An 18,535-nucleotide genomic window follows, 5' to 3' on the forward strand; every position below is an offset into this window, starting at 1 on the left:
TAGGAAAACACAGAATATTATAACACCATAATTGCCCTGTGTAACCTAATCTTATCTTAAATAGAAAGACTAAGCAATTAACCAATAAAAAATAGTAACGAAAACAAATTTTCAAGACATTGACTGTACAATAAGATGTAAATAGAAACAACAAAAAGTTAAAAAGCACAGAGACAAAGTTAAAGTGTAGAGTTTTTATTAGTTTTCTTTTTTGTTTGTTTTTGTTTATACAAATGATATTAAGCTTTTATGAGCTTAAAATAGATTATAAGATAGTATTTGCATGCCGCAAGGTAACCTCAAATAAAAAAACATACAACAGGCACAGAAAAAATAAAAAGCAATAAATTAAATCATATACCAGAGAAAATCATCTTCACTAAAAGGAAGACAGGAAGGAGGGAAGTAAGGAAGAGAAAACCACAAAACAACTGAAAAATAAATAACAAAATGGCAGGAGTAAGAACTGACTTGTCAATAATAACATTGAATAGTGCACAGTCTCTGCCTGCCTGCCTTCTCCCTCCCCAAGCACACAGATTCTTTAATAAATGGACTAAACTTTCCAAGCAAAAGACAGGGGACTGAATGGGTGAAAAAAAAGAGACCCACTGATCTGTTGCCTACAAGAAACAGATTTTACCTTTAAAGACACATATAGACTGAAATAAAAAGATTAAAAAAGACATCCCATGCCAATGAAAACCAGAAAACCCCAGGAGTCTCTGTATTTGTAACAGGCAACATACATTTCAAGACAGAAAAACTATAAAAATGGACAAAGAAGGTCACTATATAGTGATAAAGGGGTTAATTCAGCAACAGGATATAACAAATGTAAATATATATGCACCCAACACTGGAGCACTTAGATATATAAAACAAATATTACTATAGTTAGAGATAGACTCCAAAACAATATTAGCTGGAGACTTCAGCACCCCTCTTTCAGCATTGGACAGACCTTCCAGACAATCAACAAAGAAATATCAGAGTTAATCTGCACTGTTGACCAAATGGACCTAATAGATATTTATGGAACATTTCATCTAATGACAGCAGAATATACTTTCTTTTCCTTAGCACATGGATTTTTCTCAAGGATAGACCATATGTTAGGTCAAAAAACAAGTCTTACAACATTCAAAACATTGAAATAATATCCAGCCTGTTCTTTGACCACAATGGAATAAAACTAGAAATAAATAACAAGAGGAATTTTGGAAGCTGTACAAGCATGGAAATTAAACAATGTACGTCTGAATGACCAGTGGGGAAATGAAGAAATTAAGAAGGAAATGGAAAAATTTCTTGAAGCAAATGAAAATAAAACCATAATATACCAAAATCTGTAGATTCAGCAAAAGCAGAACTAAGGGGAAAAGTTTATAGCTATAAGTGCTAACATCAAAAAAGTAAAATGGATTAAAATATGTTACATATACACAATGGAGTACTATTCAGTCATAAAAAGAATAAGAATCTGTCCCTTGCAACAACATGAATGTAACTAGAGGTCATTATGTTAAGTGAAGTAAGTCAGGCACATAAAGACAAACATTGCATCCTCTTACTTATTGGTGGGAACTAAAAATTAAAACAATTGAACTCATGAGGATAGACAGTAGAAGAATGGTGATATGGTTTGGCTCTGTGTCACCACTCAAACCTCAAGTCAAATTGTAACTTCCAGTGTTGGAGGAGGAGACTGGTGAGAGATTATTGAATCATGAGAGTGAAGTTCCCCCTCGCTGTTCTCATGATAGAGTGTTCATGAGATCTGCTTGTTTGAAAGTGTTAGTACCTCCTCCTCCTCCTCTCTCTCTCCTGCTCTGCCCTGTGAAGACGTGCCTGCTTTCTCTTTGGCTTCTGCCATGACTGTAAGTTTCTTGAGGTCTCCCAGCCATGCCTCCTGCATAGCCTGCAGAGCTGTGAGGAAATTAAACCTCTTTTTTAAAAAAAGATAAATTACTCAGTCTCAGATAGTTCTTTACAGCAGTGTGATTGGAACAAGAGAAGTGGGGCATCACTATGAAGATAGCTGAAAATGTGGAAGTGACTTTGGAACTGGGTAAAAGGCAGAGGTTGGAGCAGTTTGGAGAGCTCAGAAGAAGACAGGAAGTTGAGGGAAAGTTTGGAACTTCTAGAGACTTGTTAAATTGTTGTGCTCAAAATGCTGATAGTGGTATGGATAATGAAGTCCAGGCTGAGGTGGTCTCAGATGGAGATGAGGAACTTCGTGGGAACTGGAATACTCTTGCTATGCTTTAGTAAAGAAACTGGTGGCATTGTGTCCCTGCTCTAAAAATCTATGGAGCTTTGAAATTGAGAGAGAGGATTTAGGATACCTGGCAGAAGAAATTTCTAATCAGCAAAGTGTTCAAGATTTGGCCTGGCTGCCTCTAACAGCAAAAAGATTATCTGAAACTGGAACTTATGTTTAAAAGAGAAGCAGAGAGGTTAGGTGCAGTGGCTCATGCCTATAATCCCAGCACTTTGGGAGGCTGAGGAGGGAGGATCACCTGAGGTTGGGAGTTCGAGACCAACCTGACCCACATGGAGAAACTCCATCTTTACTAAAAATGCAAATTTAGCCAGTGGTGGTGGTGCATGCCTGTCATCCCAGCTACTTGGGAGTCTGAGGCAGGAGAATCACTTGAACCCAGGAGGCAGAGGTTTCAGTGAACTGAAATTGTGCCACTGCACTCCAGCCTGGGCAAGAAGAGTGAGAGTCCATCTCAAAACAATAAATAAATAAATAAATAGGCTTTGCAGACGCTGCCGCCGAGGAAAGTCCTGTACTACTAGCCATGGTCAACCCTACCGTGTTCTTTGACATTGCCGTCGACGGCGAGCCTTTGGGCCGCGTCTCCTTCGAGCTGTTTGCAGACAAGGTTCCAAAGACAGCAGAAAATTTTCGTGCTCTGAGCACTGGAGAGAAAGGATTTGGTTATAAGGGTTCCTGCTTTCACAGAATTATTCCAGGGTTTATGTGTCAGGGTGGTGACTTCACACGCCATAATGGCACTGGTGGCAAGTCCATCTATGGGGAGAAATTTGAAGATGAGAACTTCATCCTAAAGCATACAGGTCCTGGCATCTTGTCCATGGCAAATGCTGGACCCAACACAAATGGTTCCCAGTTTTTCATCTGCACTGCCAAGACTGAGTGGTTGGATGGCAAGCATGTGGTCTTTGGCAAAGTGAAAGAAGGCATGAATATTGTGGAGGCCATGGAGCGCTTTGGGTCCAGGAATGGCAAGACCAGCAAGAAGATCACCATTGCTGACTGTGGACAACTCGAATAAGTTTGACTTGTGTTTTATCTTAACCACCAGACCATTCCTTCTGTAGCTCAGGAGAGCACCCCTCCACCCCATTTGCTCGCAGTATCCTAGAATCTTTGTGCTCTCGCTGCAGTTCCCTTTGGGTTCCATGTTTTCCTTGTTCTCTCCCATGCCTAGCTGAATTGCAGAGTTAAGTTTATGATTATGAAATAAAAACTAAGTAACAAAAAAAAAAAAAAATAAAATAAATAAATAAATAAATAAATAAAGGAACAATAAAAGTTTGGAAAATTTGCAACCTGACTCATTTTCTGGGAAGGAATTCAAAGCTGCAGAAATTTGAGTAAGTAAAGAAGAGCTGAATGTTAATAGCCAAGACAATGGGGAAAATGCCTCTAGGGCATTTCAGAGACCTTTGTGACAGCCCCTCCAATCACAGGCCTGGATGTCTAGGAGGGAAAATGGTTTCATGGGCTAGCTCCCAGGGCCCAGCTGCTCAGGACGTGGTGCCCTACATCCCAGCTGCTTCAGCTCCAGGCATGGCTAAAAGGGCCAAGGTACAGTTCAGGCCATTGCTTTGAGGGTACAAGCCACGAGTCTTGGTGGCTTCCATGTTATGATGGGCCAAGGGGTGCACAGAGGGCAAGAATTAAGGCTTGGAAGTCTCCACCTTGATTTTAGAGGATATATGGAAAATCCTGGATGTTCAGGCAAAAGTCTGCTCATGGGGTGGAGCCCTCATGGAGAATCTCTACTGGGGCAGTGAGAAGGGGAAATATGGGACTGGAGCTCCCACACAGAGTCCTCACTGGGACACTGCCTAGTGGAGCTGTGAGAACAGGGCCACTGTCTTCCAGACCCCAGAATGGTAGACCCACCCACAGCTTGCATTGTGTACCTGGAAAAGCCACAGTCACTCAGTGCCAACTCATGAAAGCAGCCACAGGGGTGTACCCTGCAGAGCCACAGAGATTAAGATGACCACTGCTTTGGGAAACCATCCCTTGCATCAGTGTTGCCTGGATATGAGACGTGAAGTCAAAGAAGATTATGTTGTAGTTTTAAGATTTAACAACTACTCTGCTGGGTTTCAGACTTGCATGTGGCTCGTAGCTCCTTTGGGCTGATTTCTCCCTTTTGGAATGGGAGAATTTACTCAATGCCTGTACTCCTATTGTATCTTGAAAGTAACTAATTGTTTTTGACTTTATAGGCTCATAGGCAGAAGGGACTTGCCCTGACTTAGATGAAACTTTGGGCTTGGACTTTCGAGTTAGTGCTGGAATGAATTAAGACTTTGTGGGACTGTTGGGAAGGCATGATTTTGTTTTGAAACATGATAATTGGGAGGTGCCGGGGTGGAATGATATGGCTTGGGGGCTGTGTTCCTACCCAAATCTCATGTTAAATTATAATTCCCAGGGTTAGAAGTGGGGTCTGGTGGGAGGTAATTAAATCATGTGGGTGGCTCTACTCCTGCTATTCTCATAATAGTGGATGACTTCACGAGATCTGGTTGTTTAAAATTGTGTAGCACTTCCACCTTTGCTCGTCCTCTTCTGCTGCCCTGTAAAGACGTGCTTGCGTCCCCTTCACCTTCCACCATGATTGTTAGTTTTCTGAGGCTTCCCCAGTCATGCCTCTTATACAGCCTGCAGAACGGTGAGTCAACTAAACCTCTTTTCTTCATAAATTACCCAGTCTCAGATAGTTCTTTATAGCAGTGTGAGAATGGACTAATACAAATAGTTACCAGAGTCTGGGAAAGATAGTGGGTATGGGAGTGGGAGAGAAGTAAGGATGGTTAATAGGTACAAAAATTTAATTAGATAGAATGAATAAGGTCTAGTATTTGGTAGTACAACAGGTGACTACAGTCTACAATAATTTATTGTACATTTAAAAATAACTAAGTATATAATTGGATTGTTTGAAACACGAAAGATAAATGCTCGAGGTGATGGATATCCCATTTACCCTGATGTGGTTATTATACATACATGGCTGTATAAAAATATATCATGTAACCTATAAATATATACATCTACAATGTACCCATAAGAATTAAAAACAAGTAATTTTTTAAAAAGAAAAGAAGACGTGACTTTGAATCACTCTGCCTACATTTTTTTCTCTACTTTAGAAAAGACTGAATGAAACATCCACGTAGAACTAGTTTTAGTTACTCCAAAGGTTGTTAATTATTTCCCAAGATTTCTATATTATTATTCTCATTCTCAAACCAAATTAAATCCCACTGATTACTCGTTTGTATCTGTTTGACTATAAGAAACTTACTATTTTAAAACAGTTATTTTGCTATTCACTTCATATATTTTCAGACATTTAGATCTTGAATTCCAATTAGATTTTCCTACCTTAAATATTTATCATTGATTAAATCTCTACTATATATTTCCATTGTCAAATTGTAGAACACGTCTATCCCTTGACAGAAATTACGGTTCTAGGAGTTAATTCTTGTATGTATATCTACATGTATATTATATATGTATTAGAGTAGATATTCTTTCCTATTTGAAGCATCATTGTTTAAAATATCAAAATACTGGAAACAATCTAAATGTCTATAAATAAACTCAGTTGTGGTACATCTATGCAATTTAATGATGTATCTTTATGTTAAAAATAAGCCAACTGTATACTGATGTGGAATAATCTGTATGATATAAGAAGTATCAAAGCAAACTGTACAATAGGATATCCAGGATGTTATAATTTATGTAAAACAAACGAAAATATAGTTACATGCTTGCTTATGCACTGAATATTTCTGAAATATATACAGAAAACTGGTAACATTAGTTGCTTCTGGGGAGGAGAACTTGGTGGCCAGGGCCTTGGGGTAGGCAAGAAACATACTTTCTTTTCCCTACATACTCTTTTGTTCCTTTTCAGTTTCATAGCCATGGTATGCAAGCATTTCATATTCAAATCAATTGGCCTTCTTTTCTTTTAAATAAGTGCTTCTATTTGGTGATTTTAAGAACACAATATACAAATAACTCTCAGCCTAGGGTGGGAGGAGGAGCAAAACTCTTCTACTTTATAGGAATGTTATCTCTTTTAAACACAATTATGGTTCCTTAAAATGTTTATTAAGTAAGAGCAGGGATCTTTCTATGATATGCAGCTTCTAAATACAAGGTTTTTTTTTTTTTTTTTTTTCCTTAACAATTGTAACCTATAGTCTTAAGGCTATGTTAATCTCTAAGCATGTTTAACTGTACTTACTGTAAGAAACAATGTGCTAGAGTGTTTGTTATCCGAGTTATGTTTATTTACTTAGTTTTAAATGTTTGCCTTAGCAATGAGAATTTTTTTTTTTTTTTTTTTTTTTTTTTTTTTTTTTTTTTTTGAGACGGAGTCTCGCTCTGTCGCCCAGACTGGAGTGCAGTGGCGCGATCTCGGCTCACTGCAAGCTCCGCCTCCCGGGTTCACGCCATTCTCCTGCCTCAGCCTCCGGAGTAGCTGGGACTACAGGCGCCCGCCACCACGCCCGGCTAATTTCTTTTTGTATTTTTAGTAGAGACGGGGTTTCACCGTGTTAGCCAGGATGGTCTCGATCTCCTGACCTCGTGATCTGCCCGCCTCGGCCTCCCAAAGTGCTGGGATTACAGGCTTGAGCCACCGCGCCCGGCCGCAATGAGAATTTATTAACCTATCTTATGATAATTAACATGCTGACTATGATCTTACTGACTCCATTATAGTTTGTCTTTTCTTTTCTTTTCTTTTTTTTAGATATGGGATCTTGGTCTTGCTGTTTTGTCCAGGCTGACCTTGAACTCCTCCAGCCTCTTGAGTACCTGAGAGTATAGGCATACATCACCACAAAAGACTTTCTCTCCATTAAATAAACAGGTTAAGTTCCCTTTGTTAATTAAAAAATGTAGCAGATTCTGAGTCTAGAGTTCTCAGTTGTGCAAGAAAATAAAATGTGCTTATAGCAGATTCATTATCAAAAACACAGCAGAAAACTTTTGCTTTCAGACAAATTGGTACTGCGGTCCTGGAAACAAGTCTGAACAGAGGGGTGGTAGAATAGATTGCGTCAGCCCTAACATCAGAGTGTGCTAATAAAATGGCGGAAGAGCACTCGAAATGTCATTTTGGTTTTCAGTGGAAGCCACCTGTCTTTACTGCCTATTTCCCATCTGAGAAACTGCTGTACTCTCTAAATTAGATAGAAGAAAAGTGCAGACATTCAGATGTATTGGGTAAGGATTCAACATTTAGAAGCAGTGTCAGGAAAGTGGTGTTTTTACACGGTATGAAATGTGGTGGATCAAACTGAGATGCAGTCATATCAGGTTGTGACAGAGAAAAGATTTTCTCCCTTAGTGTTTTCTCTCTCCTTTTCCTATATGAATTAAGGATTGATCACCCAAAAATCAGATCTGGATAGGAAGTCTTAGATGGCTTCTCTGTCAGGCGCGGTTCTGGTTGGTAAACAGAATTCACCCTAGAAAGGCTAGGAAAAACCCACAGTCATGGCTGAATTACTCACAGAGCTATACACTGGGGTGAGGGAGTAAACAAAGAGATGTTTCCCTAGAAAGGAAGGTATTGGTGTGGGAGTAAGGATGGATGGGGACAGAGTTTCTGGAACTAAGAGAGCTGGGAACCTGTAGATAAGGCCACCGTGCTTTTCCTGGGTAGTTCTGGAAGAAATCAGCTACTGTTAGAGAGGTGGTGCTGAAGCAGAGAGGGAGAAAGGAGTCAGTCTCTTCATCCCTAGCTTCCCATCATCTGCTCTCTTCTCAGCAGCCTGGACAAATCTAGAAGGAAATCAGCTCCCATGGGGGTATGGGAGATGATGTCACCAGGGCTCACCCTTCCAGGGCATGGAGGAGGAGAGAGAAAGATGGAGAACGGGTGGGGAGTGGAAGTGCAAAAAATAATAATAATCAGTGCACACAGCATTGTACTACATGTATTAAAATCCTATGGGCAAATCCCAATGTGGTGCAATATGTATGTGTTTCTCTGTCACGTAAGCTGCTAGTAACCTTGGTCTGTCTGAACCCCAACTGGCTTTGGGCGACAGAGAAGCCCTGTATGAACTGATGCAGGGTTTCAAGGAAAGATTCTCTCTGGATATCTGTTTGTTATATATGCATATGCATCATTGCTATAGTATGTGGTGTATCATATCTTGAGATATATAATTAATATTCTAGACAGACAACAAAGTGTTTGCATAAATTTTCAACTGCTTTTCATCCCAGAGGAACTAAATTAGCAAATTAAAATCTGAAAATAAAGTGCACATTTAATTTTAAACAGTAAGAATCTGAGTAAGATTGGAGGATATTGTGAAAGATTGTGTTTGGGAAAAAGATACATAGTTAACTCTTTGACCACATTTTGGAAGGAAAAGCTACAAATTTAAAAATTTGTGAAAATAATTTAAATTAGTAAAACAAAATTAACATTCAGATGATAGAATCTAGTTTTCTACTTAGTTTCTAAGTGGAAAATAATGCATACTTATTTTAGGTGTGAAAATTTTTCTTAAAAAATAATTTGCTCTTATCAGAAAAAAATGAGGGTATATAAATAAATTTGCAAAAAAGTTGTATACTTTTCCATTATGAAGTAGAACAAGTAAAACTAAAACATTACTGTAGATTAAAGTGTTTTATAATAATAATTTTCTTTTCCATTATCACTTTATACCCATAAGGGAAAAATGAATTTTTGTGTGATGAAACTTAGCAGTACACCAATAAAAACATGGAATATAATAATTAATTGCCTCCAGACTGACAGCCAGGTGGGACCAAAATTATTTTCTCTGCTTTGGTAAAATTTCCATGTGACTTTGGTTGTTGTAGTTTTAATTTTTATGGTAAAGGCTTTTAGGACAAAAATAATATATGATAAGACCTAGAAATTTATTATTTTCCTAGTTTGAGAATTTTTTAGTGATGCTAATAAAAGAGTGTGCTTTGGTAAATTAAGTCTTTTTTCCCTAGAATCCTGACTTCTTTCCCCACCATCTCTGTGATCACAGTGCACTTATTTCAGTAATAAAATTGGGATAAACTATGGTATATTTTTGATTCATGAAAGAGTCCAGTTTTTTTCTACTGACACTAAAATTACTAATTTTTCTAGAGTTATAACTTCAAGGCTTAGTTTATATTTATCATAATAAAAACTGGTATTTTAAAGGTGTAGAAATTGAAAGTAAATATGGGTACACAACTATGTGTACAACCCAATGTGTTAAAATGTAAATAATGTGTATCTTTTATAAACTGATTATAGTAAAACTAAACAAAATTTTAAAATTAGGTGAAACTATGAAACTAAAACTAAAAAACAACTTTCTTGAGATATATTTATGTATTATATAATTTATCCATTCAAAGTGTATAATTCAATGGCATTTATATAGTCACGGAGTTGTGGAGTTGTTACAGTAGGTAGCTAGTCAGACATAAGCAGGGCAGGAGAGGGCCCCCCTCACCCCTCACCACCACACGGAATGTCAGGTGACCATCAAGTGACGGTCAGGCGGTTGTTAACCGTCTCTCTCAAATAATAATTGGTCGCGCTGGAGTCAGGGAATGGGATCTCCCAATAGATAGAAAACACCTGAAACGATATTCAGCAGCTTCCCTATGAGATCTCAGGAGCTTGGCAAGTGCGCTTAAGCATGTGCATTCACAGGCAAAGCGACAGAGTTTAAGTGGTATATGACCTCCTACGAAGATTCGACGGGCAAGGGAAGAACGCCTCAAGTGAGCATGCGTACAACTCCAATAAACACGCTGTGCATGCTCCCCTCCCAAGCGCTAGCAGACCGCTGTGCGTGCAGACAGCCCTTCCCAAGGGAAGAATTAGGGGAGAAGGAACGCAAGACCCCAGAAACATGCCAACATATAAAACCCCAAGTCAAAAGGTCAAACCATGCACTGGATCGCTCAAGTTACCCTCTTGGCACTCTTCCAAGTGTATTTTACTTTTCTTCTTTCCTGCTCTAAGGCTTTTTAATAAACTTTTACTCCTGCGCTAAAACTTGCCTCAGTTTCTCCTTTTGCCTTATGCCCCTCAGTCGAATTCTTTCTTCAGAGGAAGCAAGAATTGAAGTTGCTGCAGACCCCATAGAGATAAGGATTTGCTGCCAGTAACAACTATCACTGCCATTGATTTTAGAATGTATTTATTGTCCTAAAAAGAATTCCTGTACCTGTTAGTAGTCATTCACCATTTCTCTCCCATTCTTTTAGTTTCTGGCAACCTGGAATCTTCTGTCTCTATAGACTTTTCTATTCTGGGCATCCAGGTGAATTTTTTAAAATGTAGTCTTTCTCTGACAAATTCTCAATTTTATATTGACTTATTACATGTTAATATAAATTTGTTTATATTTTCCTTCTAATTGACTATTGAAACTTTACATTAATACTGAGGTCCTATGGAAGAATTTTGAAAATATTACAGTTGATCCCCCACCTGTAATAAAACATAAATAATGACACCTGTGAGTTTTTGTTTAGGTGTAATTTGGCCCGTAAGATGTAAAAGCACTTCAGGAGAATTTTGAACAGTAAACAATCAACTAATTAGTCAAACAAAATAACCTTCATGATGCTACGTTAGTCTGTATTCATTACCTATTCCTAGGTAACAGTGAAGGAAAATGTTTAGCTTAATCTGGTTCTTTTACTTTTTATCATCTAGATCTGGCACATGTTATTAGCACTGGAGACTTGATTTCCCCATATAAGGGTTTTTATTATTATGAGAATTCTTACTTTTCTAGCCTTTGCTTGAGGTTACCTTGACTCTTCAATGACGTATTTGTAAACAATAGCTCCTGCACTGATCCACTAGAGGCTGGAGTTCAGGAAGCTTTTGTTTACACAATATTCTGCCAAATGCTGTTTGCTTTTGTTTGTTATTTGGGAGATTGCTTCTCTCTGTGTTTTCCTGCTGTTACTGTTCTCTGCTCTATTTCTCTGTCTTCCCCATGTTCCTCTGAATTGTGTTGCAACAATGCATCATTTGGAGGCTGCTGTCTTAGTAAATGGAGCATTTGGCTTGTGGTAGATTGTGAATGGCTTCTGGTTGTTGTATGCTCCTGAGAAAATACCCTTGAACCTTGCTGATATTGATGAATTTTGTTCTCTCTCTTTGACTGTAGCCACTTGCAGTCTTACCTTTAACCACTTAATCCCTATTTTGTTTTTGTTTGTTTGTTTGTTTGATTTTTGAGCTAAGGTCTTGGTCTATCACCGAGGCTGGAGAGTAGTAGGGCAAGCATAGCTCACTGCTGCCTCCAGCTCCTGGGCTAAAGCGATCATCTCACGTTATCCTCCCGAGTAGCTGGGACTACAGGTATGCACCATCATGCCTTGCATATATATATATACACACACACGTATATATATACAACTGTATGTGTGTATATGTATACGTACATACTTTGTTTTGTTTTGTTTTGTTTTTTGTAGAGACAAGGTCTTGCTATGCTGCTGTTGCCCAGGCTGGTCTTGAACTCCTGGCCTCAGCCCCCCAAAGTGCTGAGATTACAGGTGTGAATCATCATGCTCAGCAATACTTATCTTTTATTTGGCTTATCTAGTAATGTCTACCTATCGCTGTGGCTGCCAAGATCTTTGGGACAATCTTCCTACAATCTTTTGCTTCTCTATGCTGAATCCCACCTCTCAATTTAGAATTTAGGTAATCTTACATTTCCCAGCTTCCCCTGTAGGGACTTAGTTGCATCAGTCAGATGTACTCCCATAAAATTTTGATTTGGAAGGAATCTTTGTGGCGAAACAAGCAAGGTAAAGGGCATTCTTTCAGCAGAGGCAGTAGGTTCTGTGGGTCTGTTATAGAGATGCAGTTTCCTGATCATAGAAGAAGCACGATCAATAAAATATCAGGGTTGGTCATAGAGATCTGCAGTCACTAGCATATGGATTTCAGTTAAAACCTTGATTACATTTGTATACTGAGACATACACAGAAAACTCTATAGATTGAAAAGTGAAGGAGTGGAGAATGGAATTCTTGGCTTACTTGGGAGTCAAGAAATGTGGATAAGTGAAGCAAACCAGGCAAAGGACAAAGGGAGAATGATTGGTGCAGTGGACTTGGGGACAATTACCCCATCTAAAGGAGAGAGCTGCTGTTTCCCTGCTCCTGGAGATTGTGCCTGTGTTGTGTCTCAGGGTCAGTGATGCCCAGGTTTCAGACTTTTTCAGGAGAAAGTAGAAATCTAACTTTTTGGGTGAAATTCCCCGAGTTTTAAATATTACCAACTAATTCAAAATTATTTTAGAGATTTGAGTGACCTAATAATATATAAGTCAGATATAGCCCTTGAGTTGCCAGTTTTTGATCCCTGCTTCACTGGAGAGAAGATGAGGTCATCAAGAAAGCCCGTAAGAAATGGAGAGATATGAGGGAGTGGGAATGCAAAAGTCAGGGAAATTGACAAGAGGGAAGCCTGGTTAACACTGCACAATTCAAAGATTGGTCTTGTTAGATAAGGATCGAATAGTGTCCTTTGTGGCCATTATATAGGGTCTCTTGGAAGTCGTTGGTAACCTCTGTCAAGTCTCTTCAGGAGAATAGTAGGAGAAAAAATAAAATTGCAGTGGTTTGAGGAATGAGAGAGAGGTGAGGCAGTGAAGACAGAGAATGGAGACTACTCCAAGGATTGTGTATAGAAGAAGATAAAAGAAACTTTTTTTTTTTTTTTTGATACAGAGTCTCATTCTGTCACCCAGGCTGGAGTACAGTGGTGTGATCATGGTTCACTGAAGCCTCAATTTCCCAGTCTGTATTACTCAGAGTTCCCCACACAGACAGAACTGATAGGATACATGTATACATGAAAGAAAGTTTATTAAGAAGAACTGACTCACACAATCACAAAGTGAAGTCCCACGATAGGCCATCTACAAGTTGAGGAACTGGGAAGCCAGTAGTGGCTCAGTTCGAGTCCCAAAGCCTCAAAAGTGAGGAAGCTGACAGTGCAGCCTTCAGTCTGTGGCCAAAGGTCCGAGAGCCTCTGGCAGATCACTGGTGTAAGTCCAAGAGTCCAAAGGCCGAAGAACCTTGAGTCTGATATCCAAGGGCGGGAAGCATCCAGCACTGGGAAAAGATGAAAGCCAGAAGTCTCAGCAAGCCAGCTTATCTCACCCTGCCGGCTTCGTTCTAGTTGCACTGGCATCCAACTAGATTGGATGATGTCCACCTACATCGAGAGTGGGTCTTCCTCTCCCAGGCCACTGACTCAAATGTTAATCTCCTTTGGCAACATCCTCACAGACACACCCAGAAACAATACTTTACCAGCTATCTGTCCTTCAGTCCAATCAAGTTGACACTTAATATTAGCCATCACATGGGCTCAAGTGATCCTCCCACCTCAGCCTCCCAAGTAGCTGGGACTACAGGTGTGCATCACCACGCCCAGCTAATCTTTGTATTTTTCATAGATGTTTGGTTTTGCCACATTGCCCAGTCTGGTCTCAGACTCCTGGGCTCAAGAGATCCTCCCGCCTTGGCCTCCCAAAATTATGAGATTATAGGTGTGAGCCACCACACCTGGACAAAAGAAACTTTTTTTTGAAGGTCTAGTCAAGGCTGAAGTAAGTGTGTGTGTGTGTGTGTGTGTGTGTGTGTATATATATATAATAAACATGTTTTATTTATGTAACATGTTTATATATAACAAGTTTATATATTTATAAACATGTTTATAAATATATGTATATTTATATACATGTATATGTTTTAATTAAGCAAACTATAATAATTACATTATTTCAATTTTCTATAATCTTAATTTTAAAATTTTGTGAAGTATATTTATAAGCTCAGATGAATAAAACTACTCTGGGGGGAACTTAAAAATGATGGAGGTGAAGTCTGTTAATAGAGTGAGTTTCTTGAGGAGAAGAGAGAAGGTGTGGTGGACAACACAATAAGAAATGGAAGATTCTCTGAGATTAGAGGGACGGAACTTAGAAAAGGTATGGAATTGGGCAAACTTACAGCTAATGACGACAGTGGAGAAAGCTGAGGTAATTCTTTTCCAGTTCAGTAGAAAAGCTAAGGTTCATTGATAGTGAGTGGAGTGGGAGTGAAAAGGCTGCTTGAAGAAAGTGGAGAAGGTTTAAAGACACCAGTGAGGGAAATGGGAAGAAGATATACATATATATACACGTATATATATACACACACATATATATACACACACACACATACATACATACACATACACACACATATTTAGATAGATATAGATATATAAAATACTGCTCAGGAGGCTAAATAACCCAGTTGAGACCAGATCTCATCCTTGTGGGGTGGCACCGAAGGATTTCACTGTTGCTCTGCAGCATAGGATAGGTGAGAAGAAGGTGGATTTCACTGATTAGTAGTCAGAATTTCAGTCAGAGGGTGTGAGAAAATGGATAGGTATTCAGAAACCCAAGGTTCTGGTGAAGAGGATGGTTGAGGTGATTGAGGTGGAAAATGATACAAGACCAGGAAGGGTGGAATAGCAAGAAAATGGAGAGAGAGGCCCTTTCACCTCTTAGTTCAGACAATGGACCTTGAGGCATTGTTATATCTGAATACATCCCTTGGAAGGTTTCACTTACCATTGCCTGGAGCCTCCATTTCTAGTGCAGCAGGTTGCTTAGATCTCCCTGTCCTTAGAAGAGGTGGTAAGGCAAATAGCAGCTTTGGTTTCCTGACCCATGGATGAGGCTGAAGTAGTATCCTAAGGGATTTTGCAGAACTCCAAGAAGTAAGTGAGTTCTAGAGGAGGGAAGTGGACCAAACACCAGTTAGTGAAAAACCAGAGTTGGAATGTTACTACCCTTCATTCAAAGTTCTAGTCTCTTCTTGGCAAACATACCACCAAATACATATGGCTGGAAGTGATGGTGAAGGCACGTCTACAACTCTTAGTCAACCCAGCTTATGTCTCACTGGGAAGATGGTAGAGGATGACAATATTCTATCAGGAAAAATATGCCTTGTGATTTTTATGGCCAAATGCCTTTGCCACCATGAGGTACATCCCTGTAGCACAGGACCAAGTTATATGTGAGAATTCTGCCCAGGAGACACTGGGGGAACAGGGATTCCCTGAAGCCATACCAGAGGCATGGGTATTCTGGCTGCCTTTGGAACATCAGGGAACTGGGGCTCACTTGGAGCTTGAAATGATTCTAGAGTAGTGGTTCTCAAACCTTAACACACATTAGAATCATTTGGAGAGCTTGTTAAAACATAGCTTCCTGGACCCTACCCTAGTAAATTCGGTTCAGTGGTTCTGGGATAATGCTCAATAACTTGTGTTTCTAACAAGCTCCCAGATCATTCTGGTGTTCTTGGTCTAGGCACTACACCTTCAGCAGCACTGTTTCTATTTGGGAATTGTATTGACTAGGCTCTGGTTCCACATGCCCAATGAAAAAAGTGCTCTAAGTCTGATTTGATGAATTCTCCTGAGGCACTGACTCTCTTTTAGAAGTGCCAGGTGTTGCTGCCTTTTGAGTAATCTAACCCCTCTGCAACCTGCTGTCATTGAGCCCTAAGCCCACAGCAATCTCCAGATACTATAGAGACTGGTCTTCACCTCGGTCTTTTGTTGTTATCATTGCTTATGGGTTATACTATGACCATTATCATCCCATAGGTGTTTTTTTTCTTTCTTTCTTTTTTTTTTTTTTTTTTTTTTGGTGCTGAAAAAAATAGAGATCTATCAAGATCTTTTTCTTCCAAACTATAATCAATGTAGAGCCCCCTCTTTCTCACCAGGATTGTGACTTTTGCCTCTAACTTCTTGGGACCCAATATTCTTAAGAAAAGTTTATACTTGCTCTTTAGACAGAGACCTGAGTCCTTGGGGAATGAGTACAAGAGATATTTGGTGGGAGTATATCTGGCTCCCAACATTGCCAGTTGGTTCCCTGGCCATTTTCTTAAAATAGAAAAATGACACAGCACTGCCAGAACTACACTTGGTCTAATCCAAAGAGTATGTGTCTGAAGGACTCTGCCACAGGAATCTTGATGATACCAGCCAAGATATCTGAGGTCTAAGGATGGCAAACCCCAGGAACCATCCAGTACTCATGGGGGGATTCCAGCAAAATAGAAGCTGGGATTTGGACATGTCTGGGCAGGTCCACTGACTACGTAGGGCAGGCATGCCTGGTGTCTATTTACATGACAGCTTTTGACTGAAGAAGAATTGTGTGGTTGCTCTGAAGGGAAACATGTTACTCTTAGGACCCAGGTTTTGAAAACTCTAATAAACAAGTTTATTAATTGTATAATGTATGTGTTATTTCATATCTGACAACTGCACAATTTATACTCGGATTTTTGACAGTTTGGGAATAGTTTATCCTATTATTATCTTTAGGGGTCTATAGTCCTCCTACAGGAAATTGTATCGAAATTAAAGAAGACTGATTTAATTTATTTTTCTGCCAGGAATTGTGCTGGGAGTGTGAATGAAAGGACAAAAGACACATTTTTGTGACTTTGAAAATTTCAGAGGGTGAGTGAATTTTTTCTAAATTTCATGGGAAATAATATATCTAAACCTTTTATTTTGAAAGGTACACTTGCCATACCACCTAGAACTTCATGAAGTTTTGCTAAATATTAACATGGATTAAATACTTTAAAGTATGTTTATCTTCCATTTAAAAAATGACTTACGCTTGGGCTTCTGGTCTCGATTGATATATGTTATATGTTGATGTATGTTATATGTGAGAATTCTGCCCAGGAGACTCTGGGGGAACAGGGCTTCCCTGAAGCCCTACCAGAGGCATGGGTATTCTGACTGCCTTTGGAGCATCAGGGAACTGGGGCTTACTTATCACTATGCAAACTGTCTACAGAAGAAGTTCCTCTCATTCATTGTATTTTCAAGGTAAGGTTTGATTGACGAGTTATTATACCACCTTTTTTCTTTAATTAATCGTAGTTTTTTTTTTTGTGTTTTTTTTTTTTTTTTGAGATGGAGTCTCGCTCTGTCGCCCAGGCTGGAGTGCAGTGGCCGGATCTCAGCTCACTGCAAGCTCCGCCTCCCGGGTTTACGCCATTCTCCTGCCTCAGCCTCCCGAGTAGTTGGGACTACAGGCGCCCGCCACCTCGCTCGGCTAGTTTTTTGTATTTTTTTTTTTTTTTTTAGTAGAGACAGGGTTTCACTGTGTTAGCCAGGATGGTCTAGATCTCCTGACCTCGTGATCCGCCCGTCTCGGCCTCCCAAAGTGCTGGGATTACAGACTTGAGCCACCGCACCCGGCCCTAATTAATCATAGTTATTATAATATTAGGGGACACTTATTTTCTGACTGTTTTTTAAGTGCCAGGCACAAATCTAAGCACTTTACACGTTATATCTCTTTTAATCCTCGCAACATTGTAATGAGAGAGAGACTTTCATTGTTGTGGTTACATAGATGAGGAAACTGAAGTACCTAGGGATTAAACTGCTTGTCAAATAATATATAGCAAGCAGTGGGGAGAATGAGGGTGTTGGGTGTTTGGAGTGTTACAGTGAAGGTACTAATCACTCCAAATTTAAAGATCATTATAGAAAAGGCTGTTTCTCAGTTTGGGCATGGTTTAAGTGTTAGGAATTCTTTCATTGCACATGTGAATTCCCCAAGCAGCCTTGCTAAAGTCACTGGAATTGTTTTCCAGTCTTTTGATCATACAAAACCATTTTTTAAATGACTCCGATAGTTCATTCTTTTCCCAGATAACGGGGAGAAGCAGTTTGCTGTGCATCTCTCCTTCCTGAGAATGACTTTTTTTAAAAAAAGCATTAGCTTTTTATTTGGATATGCAATATTTTCAAACTCATAGGAAAGTTGCAAAAATAAAGATAGTGCTAAAAACAGCCTATAACTTTTATTCAGATTTGCTTATTGTTAACATTTTATTCCATTTCCTTTATCATTCATGTACTCCCTCTTTGCATGCATGTGAAAAAAATAATAAAACCTATAATTATTTTTCGAAGTCATTTAAGTAAGTTTTATACATTGTGGCCCTTTTTTCCAAAATATTTTAGTGTGTATTTCCTGAGTCAAAGAGTATTCTCTCACATAACCACAATACAGTAATCAAATTTTAGTAGATTTAACATTGAGGCAACATTTCAATCTTTGGACAGTATTCTGATTTTATCAATTGGCCCAGTATTGTTATTTACA

General features: G+C 39.1%; 2 protein-coding genes across 47 annotated transcripts in view; one reads left to right on the top strand and one right to left on the bottom strand.

Annotated features, from left to right (window-relative positions):
• NDUFS4 (NADH:ubiquinone oxidoreductase subunit S4) overlaps positions 1 to 18,535 on the bottom strand; it is a 696,041-nt gene that overhangs the window by 172,356 nt on the left and 505,150 nt on the right. The window contains exon 1 of one of the 46 annotated variants that reach the window (XM_050794152.1): positions 10,769 to 10,772. The exons of 44 other annotated variants lie outside the window; for them this stretch is intronic. The gene's annotated coding sequence lies outside the window, so the exon portion shown is untranslated. Of the gene's footprint in view, positions 1 to 9,304; positions 9,309 to 10,768; positions 10,773 to 18,535 lie in introns of those variants that run through there. One more of the 46 variants, XM_050794132.1, reaches the window with a different exon arrangement.
• LOC126956869 (peptidyl-prolyl cis-trans isomerase A) lies at positions 2,767 to 3,524 on the top strand. Its single transcript, XM_050794168.1, has one exon. The coding sequence runs from the start codon at positions 2,811 to 2,813 to the stop codon at positions 3,306 to 3,308; it is 498 nt and encodes a 165-aa protein (XP_050650125.1). The 5' UTR covers positions 2,767 to 2,810; the 3' UTR covers positions 3,309 to 3,524.

The sequence above is a fragment of the Macaca thibetana genome, chromosome 6 (genome assembly GCF_024542745.1).
Source record: "Macaca thibetana thibetana isolate TM-01 chromosome 6, ASM2454274v1, whole genome shotgun sequence".
In the NCBI taxonomy this organism is placed as follows: domain Eukaryota; kingdom Metazoa; phylum Chordata; class Mammalia; order Primates; family Cercopithecidae; genus Macaca; species Macaca thibetana.

Excerpts from the sequence above, each read along its gene's own strand:
- LOC126956869 (XM_050794168.1), top strand. The coding sequence starts at position 2,811 with ATGGTCAACCCTACCGTGTTCTTTGACATTGCCGTCGACGGCGAGCCT.